Source organism: Cydia strobilella, chromosome 24 (genome assembly GCF_947568885.1).
Source record: "Cydia strobilella chromosome 24, ilCydStro3.1, whole genome shotgun sequence".
Lineage (NCBI taxonomy): Eukaryota > Metazoa > Arthropoda > Insecta > Lepidoptera > Tortricidae > Cydia > Cydia strobilella.
In genome coordinates this window covers 3300695-3323795 of record NC_086064.1, presented here as the reverse complement: position 1 = coordinate 3323795, position 23101 = coordinate 3300695, and the positions used below count along the sequence as shown (strand labels likewise).

Sequence of the window (23101 nt, the reverse complement as noted above, 5' to 3'; positions counted from 1 at the left end):
CTCGATTAAGTTTGTAAACCTGCGGCTCCATGTCTCTTCTTGTACCTCGCCACAAGAAGAGCTGGCTCTGTTGGTCCTCGGCTCGTATCTGGATCTGAAGAAACATCTCCTGTATGTCCGCTACTACTGCGAAGCTCCATTCGCGAAACCTCAGTAGTATGCCTAACAGGCTCTGTAGCAAGTCCGGTCCCGCTAAGATGTAATCATTCAGACTGTTTCCTTGGCTTTTTGCTGCGCAGTCGAATACGGCTCTCCCCTTTCCTTTGTTGAGGTTAAACACGCTGAAATGCGGCAAAAACCAAGTTCGATCGGTTTGTGGTGGTTCCATTATGCGTTCAGCATATCCTTTTTGTAGTAACTTCCGTATCTGGGCTGCGTAGTCCGCGGCAAAGTCCTTATCGCGTCGCATTCGCGATTCCAGATTATGCAATCTCGATCGTGCCATTGCATAACTCGGTGGTAGCTTCACTTCGTCGGACGCCCACAGTTGTCCTACCTCGTACCGGCCTCTCGTAGTTTTGCGTACCGTAGCGTTGAATATGTCGATGGCTCGCTGATCGCTCGGACTTACATTTTCTTTCTGTGTTACTCCAAGCGCCTCGATCGACCAATGTTTCTTCACTTGCTCGTTCAAGTCTTCGTCGTCGGTACGACAATGCATGACTGTTTGCTCGACGGTACGAATTATACGCGGCATTCTTCCGAAAAATGCCCATCCCAATGGAGTCTTCATCGCGCACGGCTCGTCCTCGCCGCCCTGCCTTATCTCCATGGGAGTTATTAAATGACTAAAGTCACCTCCAATCAGCATCTGTGGTACTCCCGTACCTGTGTAGCACTCGTCTCCTAGGTCTGCGAGATGCTCGTACTTCATTAACTCGGCTTTATTGAGCGACTGCGATCTGATTCCCAAACCTTCTACTGTTTTTACGACGATCCCGTGTGCGGTGCCTCCTCGTGCAGATCTCACTGTTGCCTTTACCGTTTGCGTGATTGATGTATGCTTCAGATTGCGTATTCCGCGGATACAGAGGGGCTCGTCCTCGCCCACTGCTCCTATCTCGTCCGCGACATCTTGATCTATCATTGATAGCGTCGATCCGTCGTCTAAAAAGGCAAAAATTTGAACTGTACCTTTCGGGCCTGTTACCGTAACAGGTAGCACCTTGAGCAGCACGTTATAGTTCGGGGTCGATGACACGTACACGCGTGGGTCGTTGTCCTCTCGTTCTGAGGGCCGCGGCTCCGCTCTCGCCGCTGGCTCGACCGATGACGTAACTCTCGGAGGGGCAACCGCTCGTTGCGCAGACAGAGTTACCGCCATTGTAGTGTCTTCGTTTGACTCCTGCATCGGGTCAGCATGGAGTAATCGATGATGCACGTGCGGGCAGCCTGCCACGCCACACGCTTTCGCCTTACATTGAATCTTGAGATGTTTCGCGTCCATACATCTGTAGCAGATCCTGTTCAGCTTCGCCCATTCCCATCTCGCTCCTATGCTCTGTGTGGCGAGCTTACGACAGTCCGGTGTCGAATGATTGCCCCCACAATACAGGCACGTTGACTTCGCGACGTTTACATGACGAGCAGCGTACGTGACTTTCGGGCCAATCGCGTAGCGGCTCGCGTTCGCGGTAGCCGGAGTGGGGTAGCGCGGCGCGGATGCAGTCAGTCGAGCGCCGGTCGCGCGCGCGTGCGGCGGTGCATACGGGGTCTGCGCGCGCCTCGGGGCCGCGCGAGCGTGACAGAACGACATCTCTTGCTCGCTCTCCTCCATCAGGAAATCCGCGAGTTGTAGAATCTCCGGATTGTCGATGTCCCGATGCCTGGCTGCATAGTCGCACCATCTGCTGCGTAAATGAGGCGATAATCGGTCCGTGACTTCTCGTATGAGCATCGGATTATCGGCATAGTGTCTTCGGTCGACGTCTATGATTGTTGACACTATGTTCATAATCTTGATTGCGAAAGTGTTGAGATCGTTCGCGCTCGGTCCCAACTGCGGCAGTCTTCGCAAATCTTCGATCGCCTTGTCCAAAAGCACTTCGCTTCGGCCAAACTGCTTCTTCAATATCCGCATTATCATGTCTGGTTTCGTAGCGGTCGATAGGACGTGTGACACGCACGTCTTCGCGTCCCCGCGTAACGCCATACGCAGTCTCGCGACGTTTTCGTAGTCCGTAAACTTGTATCTCTTCGACGTCTCGGTGTACGTATTGTAGAAACTTCGCCACTCACTTACATCGCCGTAGAAGTGGGGCAACTCGAATATATCTTTCGGTGCCGGACGAGCCGCCATTTGCATTCTCTCGAATAACTGCAGCATAGACTCCGCAACCGTACCTTCGTTCGTGAGCTGCGTACGTGCCGTGTGCGGCGTACGGGGCTCGTCCGGTGGCGATAACGATCGCCGACGATCCTCGCGGCTCGGTGAGCGACGTCGAATATGCCGCTCCGCCTGCGTAGGTCGCCTGGGAGTGTCGTAGTCTGGCGGTGGCTCGTTGGCTAACCTTTTGTTGGACTTGACGGGCTCGGTTCGCGTCTTGTCCTGCGATTCGTCCATCCACTTAAGGATTCTTCTTTGTTTTTGCGGCTCGATGTCGTCTGGATCGGAAACCGCGTCGGTCGTACTACCTTCTGCACGTATTTGCAGCTTCTGGGTTTCTAGCCGCTTACGAATTAAGTCGGCTTCGAGTTGTAACTCCTTTTTCTTGATCGCCGCTAGCCGCTCGTCCGCTTCCAACTCGATCTGGGAGACTCTGGCTTCGACGATAGTACTCGCGCACGAACGCACGGAATGAGAGCGGGTAGGGGCATACGGGGTGCTTGCCTCCCTAGGAGTTACCTGCGGTTGTGACGTCGTATAGTCTCTGGTGACTGTCTTCGGATGACGTGACGGTATCGGTGTCGGTCTCGATAGACGCCGTAAGCGCTTCTTGAGATCCTTGCTCCACAGCATCATTGTATCTTGCGATGGAGACCTCGGTGGCCTCGGTAAGTCCCCAAACCTGGGTTCGATCGGTGGTAGCGCGGCCGCTGCGCCGAGCGGCTCGGCACTCGCAGCGCGCTGATTGGTCCTTTCTGCGCCGGTCGACTCGGCAGGTGGAGGGGAGAGACGCTCCGCGTCGGCGCCTCCGGCCCTCTCTGCAGCTACGCGGGCGAGCTCACGCGCTTGAGCCGCCGCCGCGCCCTCGTCTAGGAAGCGCTGCCTGTCTTCGTCGATCCGCGACGCTGACTTCGACCTCGTTTTTACCATATTGAGAGACATGGGCTTGAACACGACGTCTCGATGGGCTGACAGGAAATCCGGCTCCTCGAAGGACCAGAAAATAATGCAATCCGCGACGCACTATAGCCTCCGGAGCTCAGTTGTAGAGTCTGGTCGCTGGCACGCCCTGCCGCCGCCACTCGTACTGCCGAGACGTGTCCGTTCCCACGCCGACTCACCCTCGAAGGACCAGGATAACTATCCACGAATTCGAATTAAACTAATTACGACACTTGTAAAAACTGACTTTTATTAATCGCGGTACAAGGTATAAAAATACTCCTAACACGGTAACTGAGAGTAGAACGACTGAGCACTTTAAACTTCTTCAGGTTTTCTTGAGGACTTTTTGATAGTAGAAGCTGCTTTTCCGATACTGTGCTTTCCCAGTCGTCCTTCCCTGTATTTATACGAAAATTTAAGAAAAGGAAAGCTCCTACGATAAGGAGATAAGATCGATTTCCATTCGTTCGATTCGAAGGGCTCTGATTGGCTAATGACGCTATCCGGCCGTCATCGCCTCGATTTTAGTTATCTCGTTATCGCTTACATTATGTTTACTTAATTAATCACGTAATTATCGAATTAAAACTTATGTATCCTAACATCTAAACCATTAGGCTTCTCGATTAGCGAATCTCTTCTGTTCTGCTCGGTAATACTCACACAATACGGGCTATTGTCCGCTCGCGTCGAGGACAATAGCGCGGGTTTTTTGCCCTTTCGCTGGCCGAATACAATACTTTGGCTAGGCCTATGACAATAGTACCTGCACTGATCGATAAACGATATTATTCTCTACGATTTCCACATACATTATTATGGTCGGATATTTATAATTTACGTGATATTTGATCGAACGTACTAACTCCATAGTAAAATCTGAGCGATATCGAAATGCTCGGCGGATTTTGTGTGACCAATGAGAAGTTGATCGTGCGTCCTGCTCATTCTTACCTATCCTTGTCTACATTTTCTTATGATTGGCTATAATTCGTGAGCCAATTAACGAATCTACATTTTAATCTCTTTCTAATGCTTTATCTCACTCTTTTTACTATGGGATTAGGAATTCAAGGGAAATAATTTGACCTTTTCTTATGAAATCGAATGAAACCTAGATACATAACTAATCCTAGGCTATAAAATAACGCGTATATACATGTTACTTACGAACTAATAACAATCTAGAGCGAATTTGCCTACCTAAACGATAAAATCTTTATTAAGAATACAATCTTAAACTATTCGATTTAAATTAACTTAGAATCATCTACTGTCGTGTTAGAGCGTCGCTAACAGCATTTATTTGTGTGATGAGCACAGATATTTGTTCCTGAGTCTTGGGTGTTTTCTATGTATTTATGTATTTGTATATTATATATATCGTTGTCTAAGTACCCACAACACAAGCCTTCTTGAGCTTACTGTGGGACTTAGTCAATCTGTGTAAGAATGTCCTATAATATTTATTATATAGATACCATATATTTGTGACGTTTTCAACCAAAAGGTACCACATTATCGCTTGTTGATAAGGTTGATTTCTAATATGGAACTATATATGGAAATATCGCCTTACTGACAAGCGACAATAAGTACCCTTTCGGTTGAAAATGGCACATATATGTGTAAATATAGTATCATAGTAAATATAATATCATAGAGTAACTTATACTAGAGCGGTACTGTCATAGTAAATTTTGTAACCCCAGTAAATTCATTGCCATCTGTCGACACACTTTAAAACTAAAAATGAAGATTTATAAAAATACGATAAAATGTATTTCAATATGGATAAATGATTTTTTTTATTAAATTTGCATTAATTATTTTTATGATTTTGACCCATGTTCTTTCACTGATATGCGTTAAAATTGTTAAATAACAAACGAAACCGTCAACGCCATCTATACGACAGTAAGCCAAAGCTAGTAGCGCCCTCTGAACGAGAATCAAATTTTCTTGATTTTCGAAGCACGTTTTTACCTTAGACTGTATCCATCTATTACGGAGTTATATCTATCTTTGATAGTAGTGTGTAAATATAGTATCATATTTGTGTCATATTTACTCTTTACAATCCTGCACCAAACTAACTGTCTCTGTTTAGCCTAATGGTTGACTGGTAGAGAATGCCTCAAGGCGTTAAGTCCGCCATTTGTACTCTTTTTGTGTAAATTTGTGCAATAAAGTTTAAATAAATAAATATATAGACAATAGAAAATGTCTCTTAAAATTTAGTCGAACCCAGCTAGAATAGGACCAAGCTAACTTTGTACAAACTTGGCAGTAAGAATGCATGTATACTATTACTATCCCTATTTGCTATGTGCACGACTGGTGCTGCCCTCACTTTGTCGGCTTTTCTACGTTCAATCTTATGCAGTAAAATTAGTTCCAACGGCTGCCGCTAGCATTAATGTTTGTGACAATCAGCGCCATGTCTCCCTCCAACGACTTCGCACCTTGCCAATAAGCTTCCATACTTGACGTAGTACTTACATGAAAACGTGTCTTAAACTATGCTCAGGAATTTGGGGCCCTTTTAGAATGTAAAGATTAACTAAAGAAAGCTCACTGTTACTGTCTGCCCTTCGCGGCCCTTGACGATCGGAGTCTCCATAAGGGGGCCCTGAGCACGGGCCCCGTGTGCCCTTATGGTAAAGACGGTACTGCATTAAAGTAATATTTCTATGAAACATTGACGATTATATGACACTTCGACACTTTGTTCTGTCAAAGTCGGTGCAGGGTTTAGTTGAGGTGGACTAAAGCGTTTTACATATAATTCAGAATCTTAACTTCGAAATCGTAAAAGCCAATCTTATTAAAAAATAGAATAAAATAAATAAATAATCTAAAATTATTCTTATTCTTATTCTTAAAACTATCGCATTATACGGGAGTTGTCAGTCTTCTCTATTTACTAGCCTCTGCCTAAACAAACAAACATATTTGAGGAATGGAAATGGATGAAATATTGGTAAAAAGAAACTATAAGTAGATTAAAAATAAACACACAACTGAAACTCAATCAGCTGAGTGATAATAGTTAGAAGATAGTATTTTTAAAAACAGCAATATTAAAAACCGGCCAAGTGCGAGTCGGACTCACACACGAAAGGTTCTGTACCATTAACTATAAAAACGGTCACCCATCCAAGTACTGACCCCGCCCGACGTTGCTTAACTTCGGTCAAAAATCACGTTTGTTGTATGGGAGCCCCACTTAAATCTCTATTTTATTCTGTTTTTAGTATTTGTTGTTATAGCGGCAACCGAAATACATCATCTGTGAAAATTTCAGCTGTCTCTAGCTATCACAGATCACGAGATACAGCCTGGTGACAGACAGACAGACGGACAGACGGACGGACAGTCGGACAGCGGAGTCTTAGTAATAGGGTCCCGTTTTTACCCTTTGGGTACGGAACTCTAAAAAAGCAATAAAGTAGTTTTCTAATACTACTAGCGACATCTATTACCGCAGCGGCGGACATACAACATTGATATTAACGCCATCTGTGCTCATAAACATCTGGTTAGTTTTATCAAGCTTTTTCGGTAATATAAACAAAGTAATAATCACTTTTTGATCCGTTTTCAAATGATCTCACTGTATTACTTTAGTCATAGAGTAACTTATACTAGAGCGGTACTGTCATAGTAAATTTTGTAACCCCAGTAAATTCACTGCCATCTGTCGACACACTTTAAAACTAAAATTGAAGATTTGTAAAAATACGATAAAATGTATTTAAATATACTTAGATAAAAGATTTTTTTTATTTGCATTAATTATTTTGATGATTTTGACCCATGTTATTTCACTGATATGCGTTAAAATTGTTAAATAACAAACGAAACCGTCAACGCCATCTATACGACTGTAGGCCAAAACTAGTAGCGCCCTCTGAACGAGAATCAAATTTTCTTGATTTTCGAGGCACGTTTTTTCCTTAGACTGTATCCATCTATTACGGAGTTATATCTATTTTTGATCACACTATCTATTAAATAAAACCGCGTCAAAATCCGTTGCATAGTTTTAAAGATCTAAGCATACATAGGGACAGACATACATACAGACAGCAGAAAGCGACTTTGTTTTATACTATGTAGTGAAGAGAATATAATAATAAAATAAGTTCGTTGGTTAAATGTTAAAATCTACAAGTTTACAAACATAACATATGTTAGGAGTGTTAGGGTCGGCAACGCGCGTGTAATATCTCCGGTGTTGCAGGCGCCCATAGCTAGGCTACGGTAACTGCTTACCAAAGATAGATATAACTCCGTAATAGATGGATACAGTCTAAGGAAAAAACGTGCCTCGAAAATCAAGAAAATTTGATTCTCGCTCAGAGGGCGCTACTAGCTTTGGCCTACTGTCGTATAGATGGCGTTGACGATTTCGTTTGTTATTTAACAATTTTAACGCATATCAGTGAAAGAACATGGATCAAAATCATAAAAATAATTAATGCAAATAAAAAAAATCATTTATCCGTATTTAAATACATTTTATCGCATTTTTATAAATCTTCATTTTCAGTTTTAAAGTGTGTCGATAGATGGCAGTGAATTTACTGTAGTTACAAAATTTACTATGACAGTACCGCTCTAGTATAAGTTACTCTATGCTGCTTACCATCAGGCGGGCCGTATGCTTGATTGCCAACGACGTGGTATAAAAAAAATAACATGACAAAAGCATGTAGGTTCAATATATAAGCATAGAGTAACTATCTATCTTTATATTATATCTATCTTTGATATAAGTAAGTACTCATACCTTGCTACCTACAAAAATATGATATTTCCTAGGAATGTTGTTTTATGGACATTTACAATCTTGATAACTGGTGCAACTGCAACGTGTATGTACCTAAGGCACGACTATGTATTAAATTTTATGTTAGGTTTAGGTTACAGTATGGAAATTGCCATTTCGGTGAAAAAAAGTCGGCTAATTTCATTTCTCAGCCAACTTATACCAAAGTGTTTGGTTGGGAAACTAACGTTTACCATATTTATATTAGAATAGATGCATAGTTGTATATTTCATGGGGGGACAGTTTGTATTAATTAATTTATTTTACGTTTAGTTTTACTCGTTTACTTTTCGTATCTGGAAAAACATCGATTTAAACCAGAACATTGTGCAACATGGGGCGTAAGTTAAATATTGCAAACGAGTGTATAATATATACCTAGTTAAATCGCGACGGCTTGCCGGTGCGATTTATAGACTCGAGTTTGCAATATTATTACGCCCCGAGTTACACACAATGTTTTTCATCACACTTGCAATACAAAAATGAACTAAAAAGACAAAAAACTTTTAATTATAATACTAGAATTTTCATAACTCCCTAGGGAAAACGCTTTTTCTATAGTTCCCACACATTCACATTTACTGAGCGAGTGTGATGAAAAATAAATAAAACTGTGCACATGCCCGTATCATATTTTGAGAAAAATATAAAACTATGTAATATATTATAATTTTTAGTACCAGGAGCCCATAAGTAACGCGAAACTCTAACATTTCAGGACTCAGACAACCTCTGGTGGGACGCGTTCGCGACGGAGTTTTTCGAGGACGACGCGACGTTAACGCTCACCTTCTGTTTAGAAGATGGACCTAAGAGATACAGTAAGTATATTTGCTAATAACAGAAATTACAACTAGTGGCTTTGTGACCTCGCGATAAGCTTAAAAAATGAAACAAACAAAAAACATTGATTTTTTTTTCCTAACCAGAATCTAAGACAATCGATCGTCGTGGAAGTTTAAACTCACTACCTCGGCTATTTTCTGCTCTTTAAAAGGTTAAAATATGATGGAGCACACAAATATCAGTCCAGTCTGAAAGTATTTACAAAAACGTCACGGTCAAATCACCTACTTTTTTATTAAAACATAAAAAATTTATTAACAAAAAAAAAAAAACAAAAAGGCATACCATCAGATCCACAGCGCAGGCTTCGTCACATTACAATAAGCTCATCCACCTCAGGTTTCGTCAAAACAGAACGTTTACAAAAATGTTAAATTGTGGTATTTTCTATAAAAATGGACCTTATTGTCGATGGCGCTTATAAATACAATGCCGCGCGACTCTGTGCGGCGTAAGCGCCATCGACAATAAGGTCCCTTTTCATAGAAAATGCCCCATATTAATTCTAGATACTGGTCTTCTAGATACATGGGCTTATTTAGATTATGCCTAACCTTGGGCCACTATCCTCAAAACTGGCGTTCCCAATTTAGCAGCATTGGATTTCTTCATTGGATCATTGGATCGATGTTCTGATACATTGGCTTTTAGACTAGCAAGAACTTATATGCAATCATAGAGTAACTTATACTAGAGTGGTACTGTCATAGTAAATTTTGTAACCCCAGTAAATTCACTGCCATCTGTCGACACACTTTAAAACTAAAAATGAAGATTTATAAAAATACGATAAAATGTATTTAAATATGGATAAATGATTTTTTTTATTTGCATTAATTATTTTTATGATTTGACCCATGTTCTTTCACTGATATGCGTTAAAATTGTTAAATAACAAACGAAACCGTCAACGCCATCTATACGACAGTAGGCCAAGGCTAGTAGCGCCCTCTGAACGAGAATCAAATTTTCTTGATTTTCGAAGCACGTTTTTTCCTTAGACTGTATCCATCTATTACGGAGTTATATCTATCTTTGATGCAATTTACGTTACATTGCGGTATCTGATCAAACTTTTGAATGCAGTTTACCTCAGAAGTCGGCAATGCAACGTTAATTGCATGCAAGTTCTTGCTAGTCTAAACCTCGCTTAACATCCGACGAAATAGTACTTTTATTTGTTTTTGATTATAACTCTTAGGGCCGGTACAAACGAACTTGTATGTGAACTGCACGCAGACCTGGCTGCAAAAAATATGCAGTCGGGTTAAAGTCCCTGTATCGGCCCTTACTGGAACACTAAACGTAATTTACCTAGTCCATAAGGCGATATTTCTTCAACATACACTCTCTTATCCAATCACAAGCAAAAACAATCACTAATACATTTCCTTTTCACATTTCAGCAATAGGAAGGACGCTGATACCGCGCTACTTCCGCAGTATATACGAGGGCGGAGTCTCAGAGCTGTATTACACGATGCGGCAACCCAAGGAGTCCTTCCACAACACCAGCATCACGCTGGACTGCGACCACTGTACGATGGTCACGCACCACGGCAAACCCATGTTCACTAAGGTAAGCAGGACCTAGGGCTGTACCCTGCGGTACCCCATAAAGTGCTTCCAGAATACTAAGCGACTCTTAAAAGGCCTTTGACATGGTCAAGCTTTATGGAAAACCCATGTTCACTAAAGTCAGCTGGTCCTAGTGCGGCACCCCGTAAAATCCTTCCAAAACACTGAGCTACTCTAAGGCCTTTGACAATATCAGCATCAGAGACTGCGACCACTGTACGATGGTCACCCGTGTTCACTAACGTTAGAGCGTCCTAGAAGTGTACCCTGAGGCAACCCAAGAAATCGTTTTAGAAAACTGCAAATCACCACTGAAAAAAAAAGAAAGAAACCGTATAAATTCCAGTAAGGCCTATAATTAAGTAGCTTTCCCTCTGTGTTGGAAGGTCAGATAGCAGTCGCTTTCGTAAAAACTGATGCCTACACCAATTCTTGGGATTAGTTGCCAAGTAGACACCAGGCTCCCTTGAGTTATGGCAAAAAGCCGGCACAACGCGAGGAAGATGGCTTTCAATCTTTGAATAGTGAAAAGGGCCGATTTTGTAGTTTTTTCGTCATCAAGCAGGTTATTAAGTTTCGCGGAATTGTGACCATCGACATATAAGGAACTTGCACGATTTAAAAAAGTAGTTTATTACAGCAAATGCACTACACTGTGCCAGATTGATAGTGATAGTTTATTCCATCATCTAGATCCAGTTTGGCCGAAAATATTGTTGTACCATATTAATGTTTTACCTGTCATTTCCAGGTGTGCACAGAAGGTCGGCTGATCCTCGAGTTCACATTCGATGACCTGATGCGCATCAAGTCCTGGCACATGGCGGTCCGCGCTCATCGAGAGCTCATCCCGCGGCAGGCCGTCCATCCGCCGGACCATGCCGCCCTGGACCAGCTCTCCAAGAACATCACACGTCAGGGCATCACCAACTCCACGCTCAACTACTTGAGGGTCAGTATTTGCTTGACCAACTATAGACCACACTACCACAGGGCGGACACGCTATACATCAAAAACCGGCCAAGTGCGAGTCGGACTCGCCCACCGAGGGTTCCGTACTTTTTATTATTTCTTGTTAAAGCGGGAACAGAAACACATCATCTGTGAAAATTTCAACTGTTTAGCTATCACGGTTCATGAGATACAGCCTGGTGACAGACAGACAGACGGACAGCGGAGTTTAAGTAATAGGGTCCCTTTTTTACCCTTTGTGTACGGAACCCTAAAAATCACTTGCGTTTCTATGTGTGAACGGCACGCCTGTATACGCGTCATGCGTCATAGTGTGAGTAAGTTGCTTAAAAACAGTACTGAGCGGCCGGCAAACGGCCGTCAATCTGGTGTCGCGGGGCGAGGTCATTCGAGTCGGGGCGGGGCGGTGCGTGGCCGTTCTGTATGATAATACTATTACTTATTCTGTGACAATGCAGTGTTGGCCGAAACGTTAATGCAATTGTTTACGTCAACTGTCGTACGTTTTTACGGCAAACTGCATTTTGTATTGTGCAGCGCCACCTAGTTTCGTATCCCCTAACTACCTGCATGAAAATCAAATGGTACCGTCAAGTAATAAAATTGTCTAAATTTCAGTTATGCGTGATCCTGGAGCCGATGCAGGAGCTGATGTCGCGGCACAAAGCGTACGCGCTGTCGCCGCGGGACTGCCTCAAGACCACGCTCTTCCAGAAGTGGCAGCGGATGGTCGCACCCCCTGGTGAGTCATGTGCTCCTGGTATCTGACTCCATTATACGGCACAAGGCGTACGCGCTGTCGCCGCGGGACTGCCTCAAGACCACGCTCTTCCAGAAGTGGCAGCGGATGGTCGCACCCCCTGGTGAGTCATGTGCTCCTGGTATCTGACTCCATTATACGGCACAAGGCGTACGCGCTGTCGCAGCGGGACTGCCTCAAGACCACGCTCTTCCAGAAGTGGCAGCGGATGGTCGCACCCCCTGGTGAGTCATGTGCTCCTGGTATCTGACTCCATTATACGGCACAAGGCGTACGCGCTGTCGCCGCGGGACTGCCTCAAGACCACGCTCTTCCAGAAGTGGCAGCGGATGGTCGCACCCCCTGGTGAGTCATGTGCTCCTGGTATCTGACTCCATTATACGGCACAAGGCGTACGCGCTGTCGCAGCGGGACTGCCTCAAGACCACGCTCTTCCAGAAGTGGCAGCGGATGGTCGCACCCCCTGGTGAGTCATGTGCTCCTGGTATCTGACTCCATTATACGGCACAAGGCGTACGCGCTGTCGCCGCGGGACTGCCTCAAGACCACGCTCTTCCAGAAGTGGCAGCGGATGGTCGCACCCCCTGGTGAGTCATGTGCTCCTGGTATCTGACTCCATTATACGGCACAAGGCGTACGCGCTGTCGCCGCGGGACTGCCTCAAGACCACGCTCTTCCAGAAGTGGCAGCGGATGGTCGCACCCCCTGGTGAGTCATGAGCTCCTGGTATCTGACTCCATTATACGGCACAAGGCGTACGCGCTGTCGCCGCGGGACTGCCTCAAGACCACGCTCTTCCAGAAGTGGCAGCGGATGGTCGCACCCCCTGGTGAGTCATGAGCTCCTGGTATCTGATTCCATTATATGGCACAAGGCGTACGCGCTGTCGCCGCGGGACTGCCTCAAGACCACGCTCTTCCAGAAGTGGCAGCGGATGGTCGCACCCCCTGGTGAGTTATGTGCTCCTGGTATTATAATAAGACGTCCTAGCCTACAAAGCTGGAGGTCCCAGGTTCAAATCTCTGTAAAGGCATATCTCTATTTGTGGGTTCATCACGAATGTTCCTGAGTCACTTACAATCACTATACACGTATCACTCGCACTCGGGGTTGGTACTCGCAGTCCGCATCCGTACGCTTATGCACAAGGCTTGAAGCTTTGTTAAGGTGGTTCGACTAGGTTACCCAAAGCTTAAAATGCACTAAACATGACGGCACTGCAAATCCCGCGCGCCGATGGTCGGCCAGGCAACGTCGCCAACGTCATAGAGAGGCAACGTCGCACGCAACGTATTTGTACACGACATTTGTGACACACACATACGTAAAATTTATGAAAAGATTACGTCGATTTATGTATGATTTCTGTATGAAATAAAGTTTTTCTATTAATTCAGCGCAAACGAATATTCGAAAGTAGATAAATGAGCAAATATTTGTGTAGTAATAGTGTGTAGTGTCTTAATTAAAGTCGATTGAATTTTGTATGAAAATCGAACCACCTTAATCGTTATGGAGCAAACATGTCGAGGGATCTTCTTAAATACGCGAGTGATATGCTAATATATTGAATATATCAGTGTGTTGGTCGAAATGATGTTAATATAAGTAACATGTTGTCTCTCTCACACCCGCAGAGTCGCAGCGGCCGGCGAGCAAGCGGCGCAAGCGCAAGGGCAGCGCGGGCGCCAACGCCGCGCCCCCCGCGCCCGCCAAGAAGCGCTCCCCCGGACCCAACTTCAGCCTCGCCTCACAGGTACACCACTACCACTACCAACTATCACTACACATACACAATAGGGGTCATCCATTCATTACATCATACCAAATTTTTATTTTTAGAGGGGTCTAAAAATAAAAATTTGGTATGGCCCCCCCCTCCCCTTCTTGTCACACTTTTTCTTAGGAAAGAGATAGGTCTTTGATACATACTGTCACACTTGGTATGACCCCTCATCCCTCTGTTATTAGGGTTGGCACAACTTCTTTTCTTGATGGACTTGAGGGCGGTGTTGCCCGTAGCCAATGTCACGGAAAAGGGTAGGAACAAAATAAATGCTCTTAGAGCACGACGCTGTTCGGTGGTTGTTGTAGTTGTCTCGTAAAACCGATAGCTGGATTTTACGAGAAGCACGTGGACTACCGGCCGTTGACTCCAAAATGGTGGTTAAACACGCTTTGAGATTAATTCTCCATTCACTGCACACTACCACATTAGATTATTGTATAATAGAGCTATCGATATTACACTTTAAACAATATTAATGAGCAAAAAACAAAGGAATTAATCACGAGGCTACTATCAAGATGGCGTTCGACCCGGAAGTCCTTGGCACAACTTGACGTCCTTTCGCGTGCACGACCACAGATAAGATAATGACTCGAACATGAATCTAGTATAACTGGATCGGGCGTGAGGGGTAATGACCGAACGGGATAGTCTTATGTATCTTTTAGTAGGAGTAGCAGAGAAAGCGCTGTTATTGTTTGTCCTTGTCACAGTCCCACTTTTTTTTTTATTACCCACCGTAAATTTAGTATGGTTTATGGCAACAAATCTAACCGACTAATCATTGTCGCATTACGTATGTTTCGTCCCTCACGGGCGCACGCGTGCGTATAGCTCATCTATGTAGGTAATGCTAGGTCTATGGACTCGAATTATGACAACCTTAAATAACCAAAAGGGATAGGGCGATACATTAGAACGGGAGATGATTCGTCTCTTTCCAAAGTTCGGTTTTGTAGGAAGTTTATCATCTGTACGGAAGTAGTATTATAGTTGAGGAGTGTCTTTTCAAAAGGGTTTATTTCTCTATGAAAAACCGTACAAAAATAAGCCTCGTGAAAAGACACACAAGGCTTATTTTTGTATGGTTTTTCATAGAGAAATAAACCCTTTTGATAAGACACTCCTCAGTTGGTAAATAAGAACAAAAAAAAAACTATAGGTACTTATCCTTTTCTTTTGGGTGCTAGTACTAGTGTAAGACAAAGATTATTATCGATTATCTCTGTCTATGTTTGAAATGAATGAGACAGTCCTTTGACAAACTGTAATTATTATGTGGTGTAATAGCAAAGATAGATATAACTCCGTAATAGATGGATACAGTCTAAGGAAAAAATGTGCCTCGAAAATTAAGAAAATTTGATTCTCGATCAGAGGGCGCTACTAGCTTTGGCCTACAGTCGTATAGATGGCGTTGACGGTTTCGTTTGTTATTTAACAATTTTAACGCATATCAGTGAAAGAATATGGGTCAAAATCATAAAAATAATTAAAGCAAATAAAAAAAAAACATTTATAAATGAAAATTAAATTAAATAAATATTCGTTTATTTCAGGCCTGGGGCCCATAAAAATGTTGTTAGTAACAATGCCTTACTCTATATTAGTATTTACAACAAGTAATAACAATTAAATCCTTATTGATTAAAAGAAAATGCAAATAAATACTACAAAAATTAATAATTACAAAAATAATAATAATAATTCACGTAATAAAAATTTACACAAGCCCAAGCATTATTTGCCTCCATTTGTCAGTTGTTGTTTGTTTGTTGTTTGTATTTATCCATATTTAAATACATTTTATCGTATTTTTATAAATATTCATTTTTAGTTTTAAAGTGTGTCGACAGATGGCGGTGAATTTACTGGGGTTACAAAATTTACTATGACAGTACCGCTCTAGTATAAGCATAGAGTAACTGATACTAGAGCGGTACTGTCATAGTAAATTTTGTAACCCCAGTAAATTCACTGCCATCTGTCGACACACTTTAAAACTAAAAATGAAGATTTATAAAAATACGATAAAATGTATTTAAATATGGATAAATGATTTTTTTTATTTGCATTAATTATTTTTATGATTTTGACCCATGTTCTTTCACTAATATGCGTTAAAATTGTTAAATAATAAACGAAATCGTCAACGCCCTCTATACGAGAGTAGGCTAAAACTAGTGGCGCCAACTGATCGAGAATCAAATTTTCGTGATTTTCGAGGCACGTTTTTTCCTTAGACTGTATACATCTATTACGGAGTTATATCTATCTTTGGACAAAGTATAGTTAGTGTGTGGTGTAATAGTAAATGTGTACTTGTATGTTTAGGACGTGATGGTGGTGGGCGAGCCGTCGCTGATGGGCGGCGAGTTCGGCGACGAGGACGAGCGGCTCATCACGCGGCTCGAGAACACGCAGTACGAGGGCGACGCCGAGTGGAGCGCGCCGCCGCCGCCCGAGCCCGCCAAGACCCCGCCCAACCACTGACGCCCGTAGCCGAGCACACCACGACAACACCACGACACCACCACGACACCACCACGACCAGACAAGCGGTGCCGTCATGTCAACATTTACCAACTTTGCCGTTCTTAACCGGTGGTCCGGTGTCCCTGGAAGCACTTGAAGACAATTTAGAAGCGAATTTTTTTTATATTAAAGGAAAAAATGGAAAAAACAAGCTTCCAACACCACGACACAGACCAGCCAAGCGGTGCCGTGATGTCAACATTTAGCAACTTTGCCGTTCTTAACCGGTGGTCCGGTGTCCCTGGAAGCACTTGAAGACAATTTAGAAGCGAATTTTTTTTCATATTAAAGGAAAAAATGGAAAACACAAGCTTCCGGCAGGAGTTGTACCCGCAAACTGCATTGCTCTTAACCGATTGAGCTCCGGAAGCCTCGAACCTCGCAAATCTTTCCATACCCTTATTATTACCCGCCTTGGGGTGGGTCCTTTAATATAAAAAATTGTAGTTCGTTCGCAGGCGTATCTGCTTGTTAAAAATTAGAACATCCTTTTGTCGACGACTAGGAAACGCATTTTTTTAATTAAATATTTTGATTTGTGTCGTTTTTAAGTAGCCGCGCTGCTATATAAATTGAAATAAATATCATATAGGAAAGAAAAAGTGACCGATGAAAGGAACCGGAAGGAACTATATAATCAAAAGCGCCTAGCTTTTCAAAACTTGCATGTACTAAAAAAACTGGGCAATTGCGAGTCGGACTAGCCCACCGAGGGTTCCGTACTTTTTAGTATTTGTTGTTATAGCGGCAACAGAAATACATCATTTGTGAAAATTTCAACTGTCTAGCTATCACGGTTCGTGAGATACAGTTGTGACGGCCAGATGGACAGCGGAGTCTTAGTAATAGGGTCCCGTTTTTACCCTTTGGGTACGGAACCCTAGAAATCAATCGATTCGACCTCTGTGATCTGGATGGATCGGTAGTTGTGCCGTCTGCTGCGAATGCATAAGAACACCGGTGACTTTAGTCAGTTTTTCTTTCGATATGACATCAATTTCAGTTTTATAATTCTTTGGCATGAATGCCGACTGGTAAAGTATTGAGTTGCATAAATTTGTTATAAAAATAGCCCTTTTCTGCTTCTGTTGAAATCGCGATGAAATTACACCATTTCACCTCAAGAACGTGATATCAAGTGTTCGGCGTCCAATGAGGGCTACCGTTTTTGTGCTCACCAGTTGGCGCCACTGTAGATGTAGGTCCAGAAAAACAGGTCTCAAAATTCTTCTATGCTTATTTTTAAAAAATCTATACGTTCTAATAAACACAAAGGTATTTTAATGTATAAATGTGTCATTTTTTCAACCTGTTTAATTTTGCATATATTTTAGTTGGCACTTTTTTAAACCACTAACATTTATTGAGCTATATCTATTGTTTACTATGATTAATCAAAGATGGACAAAGATTTACTACAATTATGAATAAGGAGTGAAAATTTCCGATAAAAAAGCTTGAAACCCCCCAAACTTCTATGCATTTGACATTTTGAAAGACCTTCATCTACACTAGCGCCCCTAGCGGCGAAATTAAACGCGGTAGCCCTCATTGGTTAATTTCGTGATGGTAGCACAGAACAAATTAAGTAGTAAATTTATATACCTAATTAAGTTGACTAGTTGGGCAAGAACAAATATTTTAAAACTTGTATCTGGTTTAAAGTGCATTTAGTTGCTACCGACCACAGTTATGAAACAATACTGCGTTGAAGTTATAAATTTTGACATATCACTAGCTAAAGTCGCAAGGAAACATCTTCTGAATAACAGTTTTGCTAAAATTCAGGGTAATATTTAATTTATGACTACCTTCCGTTCACAATAGATTAAGAATAGAGATCTAAAAGAAATCATTCAGAAAATGTTTCCGTTGCGCTCGAATATATGGCAAGAGAAATCGTGGATACGCGTAGTCTGTGGGCCTTGTCGTCTCGAAAAGCGGTGGAATATCGCCTATCCCTGTCTGACTGCAGCTGTGACTGAGTGAGTGAAAGGGACCAGACGTCTATCGTGTTTTCGAATCGATCACAAGCCCTGTACGTGTCCTGGACGGCGTCAGTGCCAGACTGTTTATGAGCCCCTGGTACATTGTAATTTTTTGACTTTTACGAAACGCGGGCACACATGGATTATTGTCAACAGATATAAATAAATAAATATAGGCCTTTACGGATAAAATAAGTTAATCTGATTGTTTCATTTACACATTCATTGTCCCTCAATAATGTCGTCAATAGAACTTGCAAACAATGTAAACAGATATGACAGATTTTGTTAGCGTTTGACACATAACCTAACATTTTTAAGAATGTTATTTTCCCTGAAATATTCATAACTAACATTTAAAAGGAAAAAATTATATAAATAAAATATTTAAGTAGGTATAGAGACTGTTGATAAGGTCATGGTTGTTCTTTTAAAAAGCGAGACTACGAAGTAATGAAGGTAAAATCATAAAATAGTTTGTTTACATATTTGCAAGTTTTATTGACGACGACTTTACCATCTATACATATAACTACCTTACCTATTCCTTATTTTTATATGTAACCCATTCTAAATCCATACATGTCCATACAAAAAGTAAATTGATTTCTTATTACCTGACACGCACGGTAACAGTCTAATATAGACCTTCATGCATTTTCAATAAGGCATTCGATAACGCGTTATATTTAATAGGCGTGGCGTTAACCTTTTAGACGCCAATGACGGATATATCGGCACTGCAGGTCCAGCGCCAAAGACCGATTAATCCGTCACAGACCACAGAGCAACATAGACCTACGTGTATTTGCATAAAGTTCAATTTCAGTTTTGACACTTCGGTGACGTGGCTTCCGAGTGATAGCTTTTGTGTTTGACACTGCGTCGAAAAGGTTATCCCATGGAGACTATATAAAGGAGCCAAATCTCTATGTATGAAAAGTGTCCATCAAAAAACAGTAATTAGGCGGCGCCACCATACACCGAAATACTACCAAAAACAACCTACGTAATTTGGTGGGGTTATTTGTTGCCTTATATGGTTCATTATATACTCATGTCCCAGAGCCTAACTAGCGCCACCGGAGAGATTAGGAACTATTATTTAAAACTGAAAGCGGTCACTTTTGCAACAATTCTGCCATAAGAGATTGGCATCCTTTCTATACCATCTATAGGTTATCCGTTTGGGCGCGCAAAGGGGCGTTTTCTAAAATAAATATTGTTAACCTGATTCTTTCAAATCTAGATATTCTTGGGCTGACTGCTCGGAATCGACAGCATTCTACATCCTGCCATTAAAAAAAGATGTCCCAAAATGGCAATTCCATTATACGTCGCGTTTTAGTGTGAAAAATTTGTTCACTTGTATGTGCGTGACGTAGAACAATTAGAAGTACATTTTTAGGGACATTTTTTTAGCATCAGGATTGAATGTGCTAGTGATTCTGAGATCAAAGAACCCAAAAACACCAGGATCTGTGATCTTTTAATATCTATTTTAGAAAACGCCCAAAGTCGCTCGCTTACACGCCAGAGCAAATTTTCAGTAAATAACTTTGTCCACCGAGTTCAAACGAATGGGCGGTACTGCAGATGGTAGAATAGCACAGACCTCAAAGACCATATCGTCAGGTGACAAGCAAAACTCACTACTTACTAAAAAACAATTAAACAAAAATCCTTATTTTGATACTAATACCACTAATACGGTTCACTACGGCCTACGGCTATGGACTTGTGGAGGTAATTAGTGTTTTGGTTGTCACCTGACGATATATTGGCTTTTGCTGACATTTATAGAGACATAGAGGCTACATTTATATGAAGAAACAGTCTTCCACTTTCCTGTTAATTAATATTTATACAATACATAGAGATATCTTTACATCATAGATAAATATAAGTAAGAAAGAGCGGTAACTCCACACATCGAGTTTTCTTACCAAAACGCGCTTCTTTTCGTAGTCGACATCTAGCTTCGAGTAGCGGAACTCTTAGTACTGCTACTCGACAATAGATGTAGCGGCAAACAAAAAGTCCAATGCTCAACGATTTTCAGCTAATAGGGAATATTACGCGAAACTCTGCGTAGGGGGCGCCACTACCACAATCTTAGGGTCTATCGCGGAACAAGAAAATCGAAATTTCGTTATCTAACATAACATCTCTGTCACTCTTGCATATTCGAGCGATAAAGAGGCAAATAGCGAAATTTCGGATTCGCGTTTCCCGGTAGATCCTCTGTAAGCACACCGCCTTGATGCATCAATAAATTTACTGCCATCTATCGACACACGATTAATTCTAAAAATATCTAAAAATTTATATATATATGGAAATGATTAATTTTTTATTTGTATTTATTATTTTTATATGTATTTGACCCATGTTCTTTCACTGATATGTGTTAAAATTTTTAAATGACAAACATCTAAACGAGAATAGGCCAAAGGTTGGTATTGGTGGTAGCGCAATCTGTGCGAGAATCAAATTTTCTTGATTTCCGTGGTTTTTTCCTTAGACTTTATTCATCTTATACGGAGTTATATAATATAAAGGTCTTTGGTATGTATAAGCAAGTATAAGGTACTCTATGGTTTACTAAAGAGCCTAGTGCTGCACTCTGGTGGCAGAACATTGCAGTAATACCCCCTATATTATAATCAGAGTAACCGGAACTCTATATTCAACTCCTTCTGCTTTAATATTAGCAAAGATATATTCGTTATAAATAGGGAATATTACGCGAAACTCCGCGTAGGTGGCGCCACTACCACATATCTGAGGGTCTATCGCGAAACAAGAAAATCTAAACTTCGTTATCTAACATCTGTCACTCTTGCATATTCGAGCGATAAAGAGGCAGATAGTGAAATTTCGGATTTGCGTTTCCCGGTAGGTCCCCCGTAATTCTGTAAACAAACCGCCTTGATGCATCAATGTCATATTTTATTATCTCTGAAGACTATATCCCTAACGGGCGCACCTATAGAAATATACTAGATCTATGTACTTTACTCTTTGAGTTACTCTATGGTTTACTAAAAAGACTAGTCCTGCACTCTGGTGGCAGAACATTGCAGTAATATCCCCTATTGTTGAGCAATACAGCAATACACTTCGTCAGTAGCGACGCATTCGACATCTAGTGTCGAGTAGCAGTACTGAAAGTTCCGCTACTTGACGCTAGATGTCGACTACGAAACAAGGCGCGCGCACTGACGTGTGGAGTTACCACTCTTTCTACTTATATTTCTCTGATAATATCTGCGATAAACACACAAATAAATGCCCTTACCAGGATTCGAACCCAGGACCTCTCGCTTCGCAGGCAGGACCACTACAGACTAGGCTGAGCACAGAAGATAAGAAAATGAAACAAAGAAATACTCACAATGAATAATTACTATATTTCTGTAATTTTTTACTGTAAGTAAAATTATTCTATGATCTTTCAGTCGTTCGAGAGCAATACATGTTATTCTATGACTACTAACAATGATTTTTCTACCATCTATATAGTCCGACAAGAAATTGTAGAAAATTATTGAGGGCGCCACTGCCTACGTAACTGTCACATTTTTGACGTAAAATGGCAACAATTTAGTATTAAAATTTTTTAGTACCATTTTATTTCATATCTACTATTTTATGTATACTTCACAACAATAATTCGTTACTGCAAGTTACATTATCTGTCATCCTAAATATATATTCATTCCCAAAGTTTCAAAAATATGTGTACGCTCATACACCTTAGGCAATAAGGTCGCGACCTTATCGTGTTCACATATTTTTGAGCCGTTTGTCTGAATCGATATTTTTGCCTTCGACTGTACATACAACAAGTAAAGTTATACTGACATCTGAGGGCTCACCACGAAAACCGAAGATCTAAATGTCGTTATCTGCTTCTCTATCACTCTTTCATATTCAAGAAATAGAGAGGCAGATATAGTTATTTGTGCAACAAGAGAGGAAAGTTGGTTTTTCGTGCGAGTGTTTATTTTGAGTCCCGAGAAAGTGAAAGAATCTTGAGCGTAGCGAGGCACTCAAAAACAGGAGATGTAAAATAACTTTGCTCTCGTGTTGCACACATAATTTTTCACCTCAGTAGTGAGAACACATGGTTAAAATGTATTTCGAATTACACAAAATAATACGGAGAAAAAAAAGTATGAAGTGGTAGTTCAGTAAAGAAAGTCGCAATTTCGTCACTCCCTGGAGTGAGGAAAGTCGCACTTTCCTCACTCCCGGGAGTGACGAAAGTAGGCTTGTTCGAGCTGCTGAGGTAAAAAAGAAATTCGATTTAAACTTTTCTCGTATGGATCTGAAAGTAAATAGAATCATATACTCGTAAAATCATACCTGCTGATCAAAATAAACAGGTCTCATGATATGTCAGAATGGCTTTTTTTTTTTCAAATTGATATTTTCGTAAAATGATATTGTGAACACTATTGGCGACATCATAAAGTTTCATCTTGACAGTTTTGAATGATTCACGGTTAGTTTCAATA

At 41.6% G+C, this 23101-nt stretch overlaps 1 protein-coding gene across 6 annotated transcripts in view; it reads left to right on the top strand.

The window, feature by feature from the left end:
• Positions 1–18778, top strand: part of LOC134752154 (LIM domain-binding protein 2) — an 82823-nt gene extending 64045 nt beyond the window's left edge. For all 6 annotated transcript variants that reach the window (XM_063687753.1, XM_063687755.1, XM_063687757.1 and 3 more), the window contains exons 4-9: positions 8828–8930; positions 10362–10534; positions 11285–11485; positions 12125–12248; positions 13904–14022; positions 16390–18778. In XM_063687753.1, the coding sequence (XP_063543823.1) occupies positions 8828–8930; positions 10362–10534; positions 11285–11485; positions 12125–12248; positions 13904–14022; positions 16390–16548 (879 nt within the window). In that variant the 3' untranslated portion in view covers positions 16549–18778. The remainder of the gene's footprint in view (positions 1–8827; positions 8931–10361; positions 10535–11284; positions 11486–12124; positions 12249–13903; positions 14023–16389) is intronic.
• The last annotated feature ends 4323 nt before the right edge of the window (positions 18779–23101 follow it).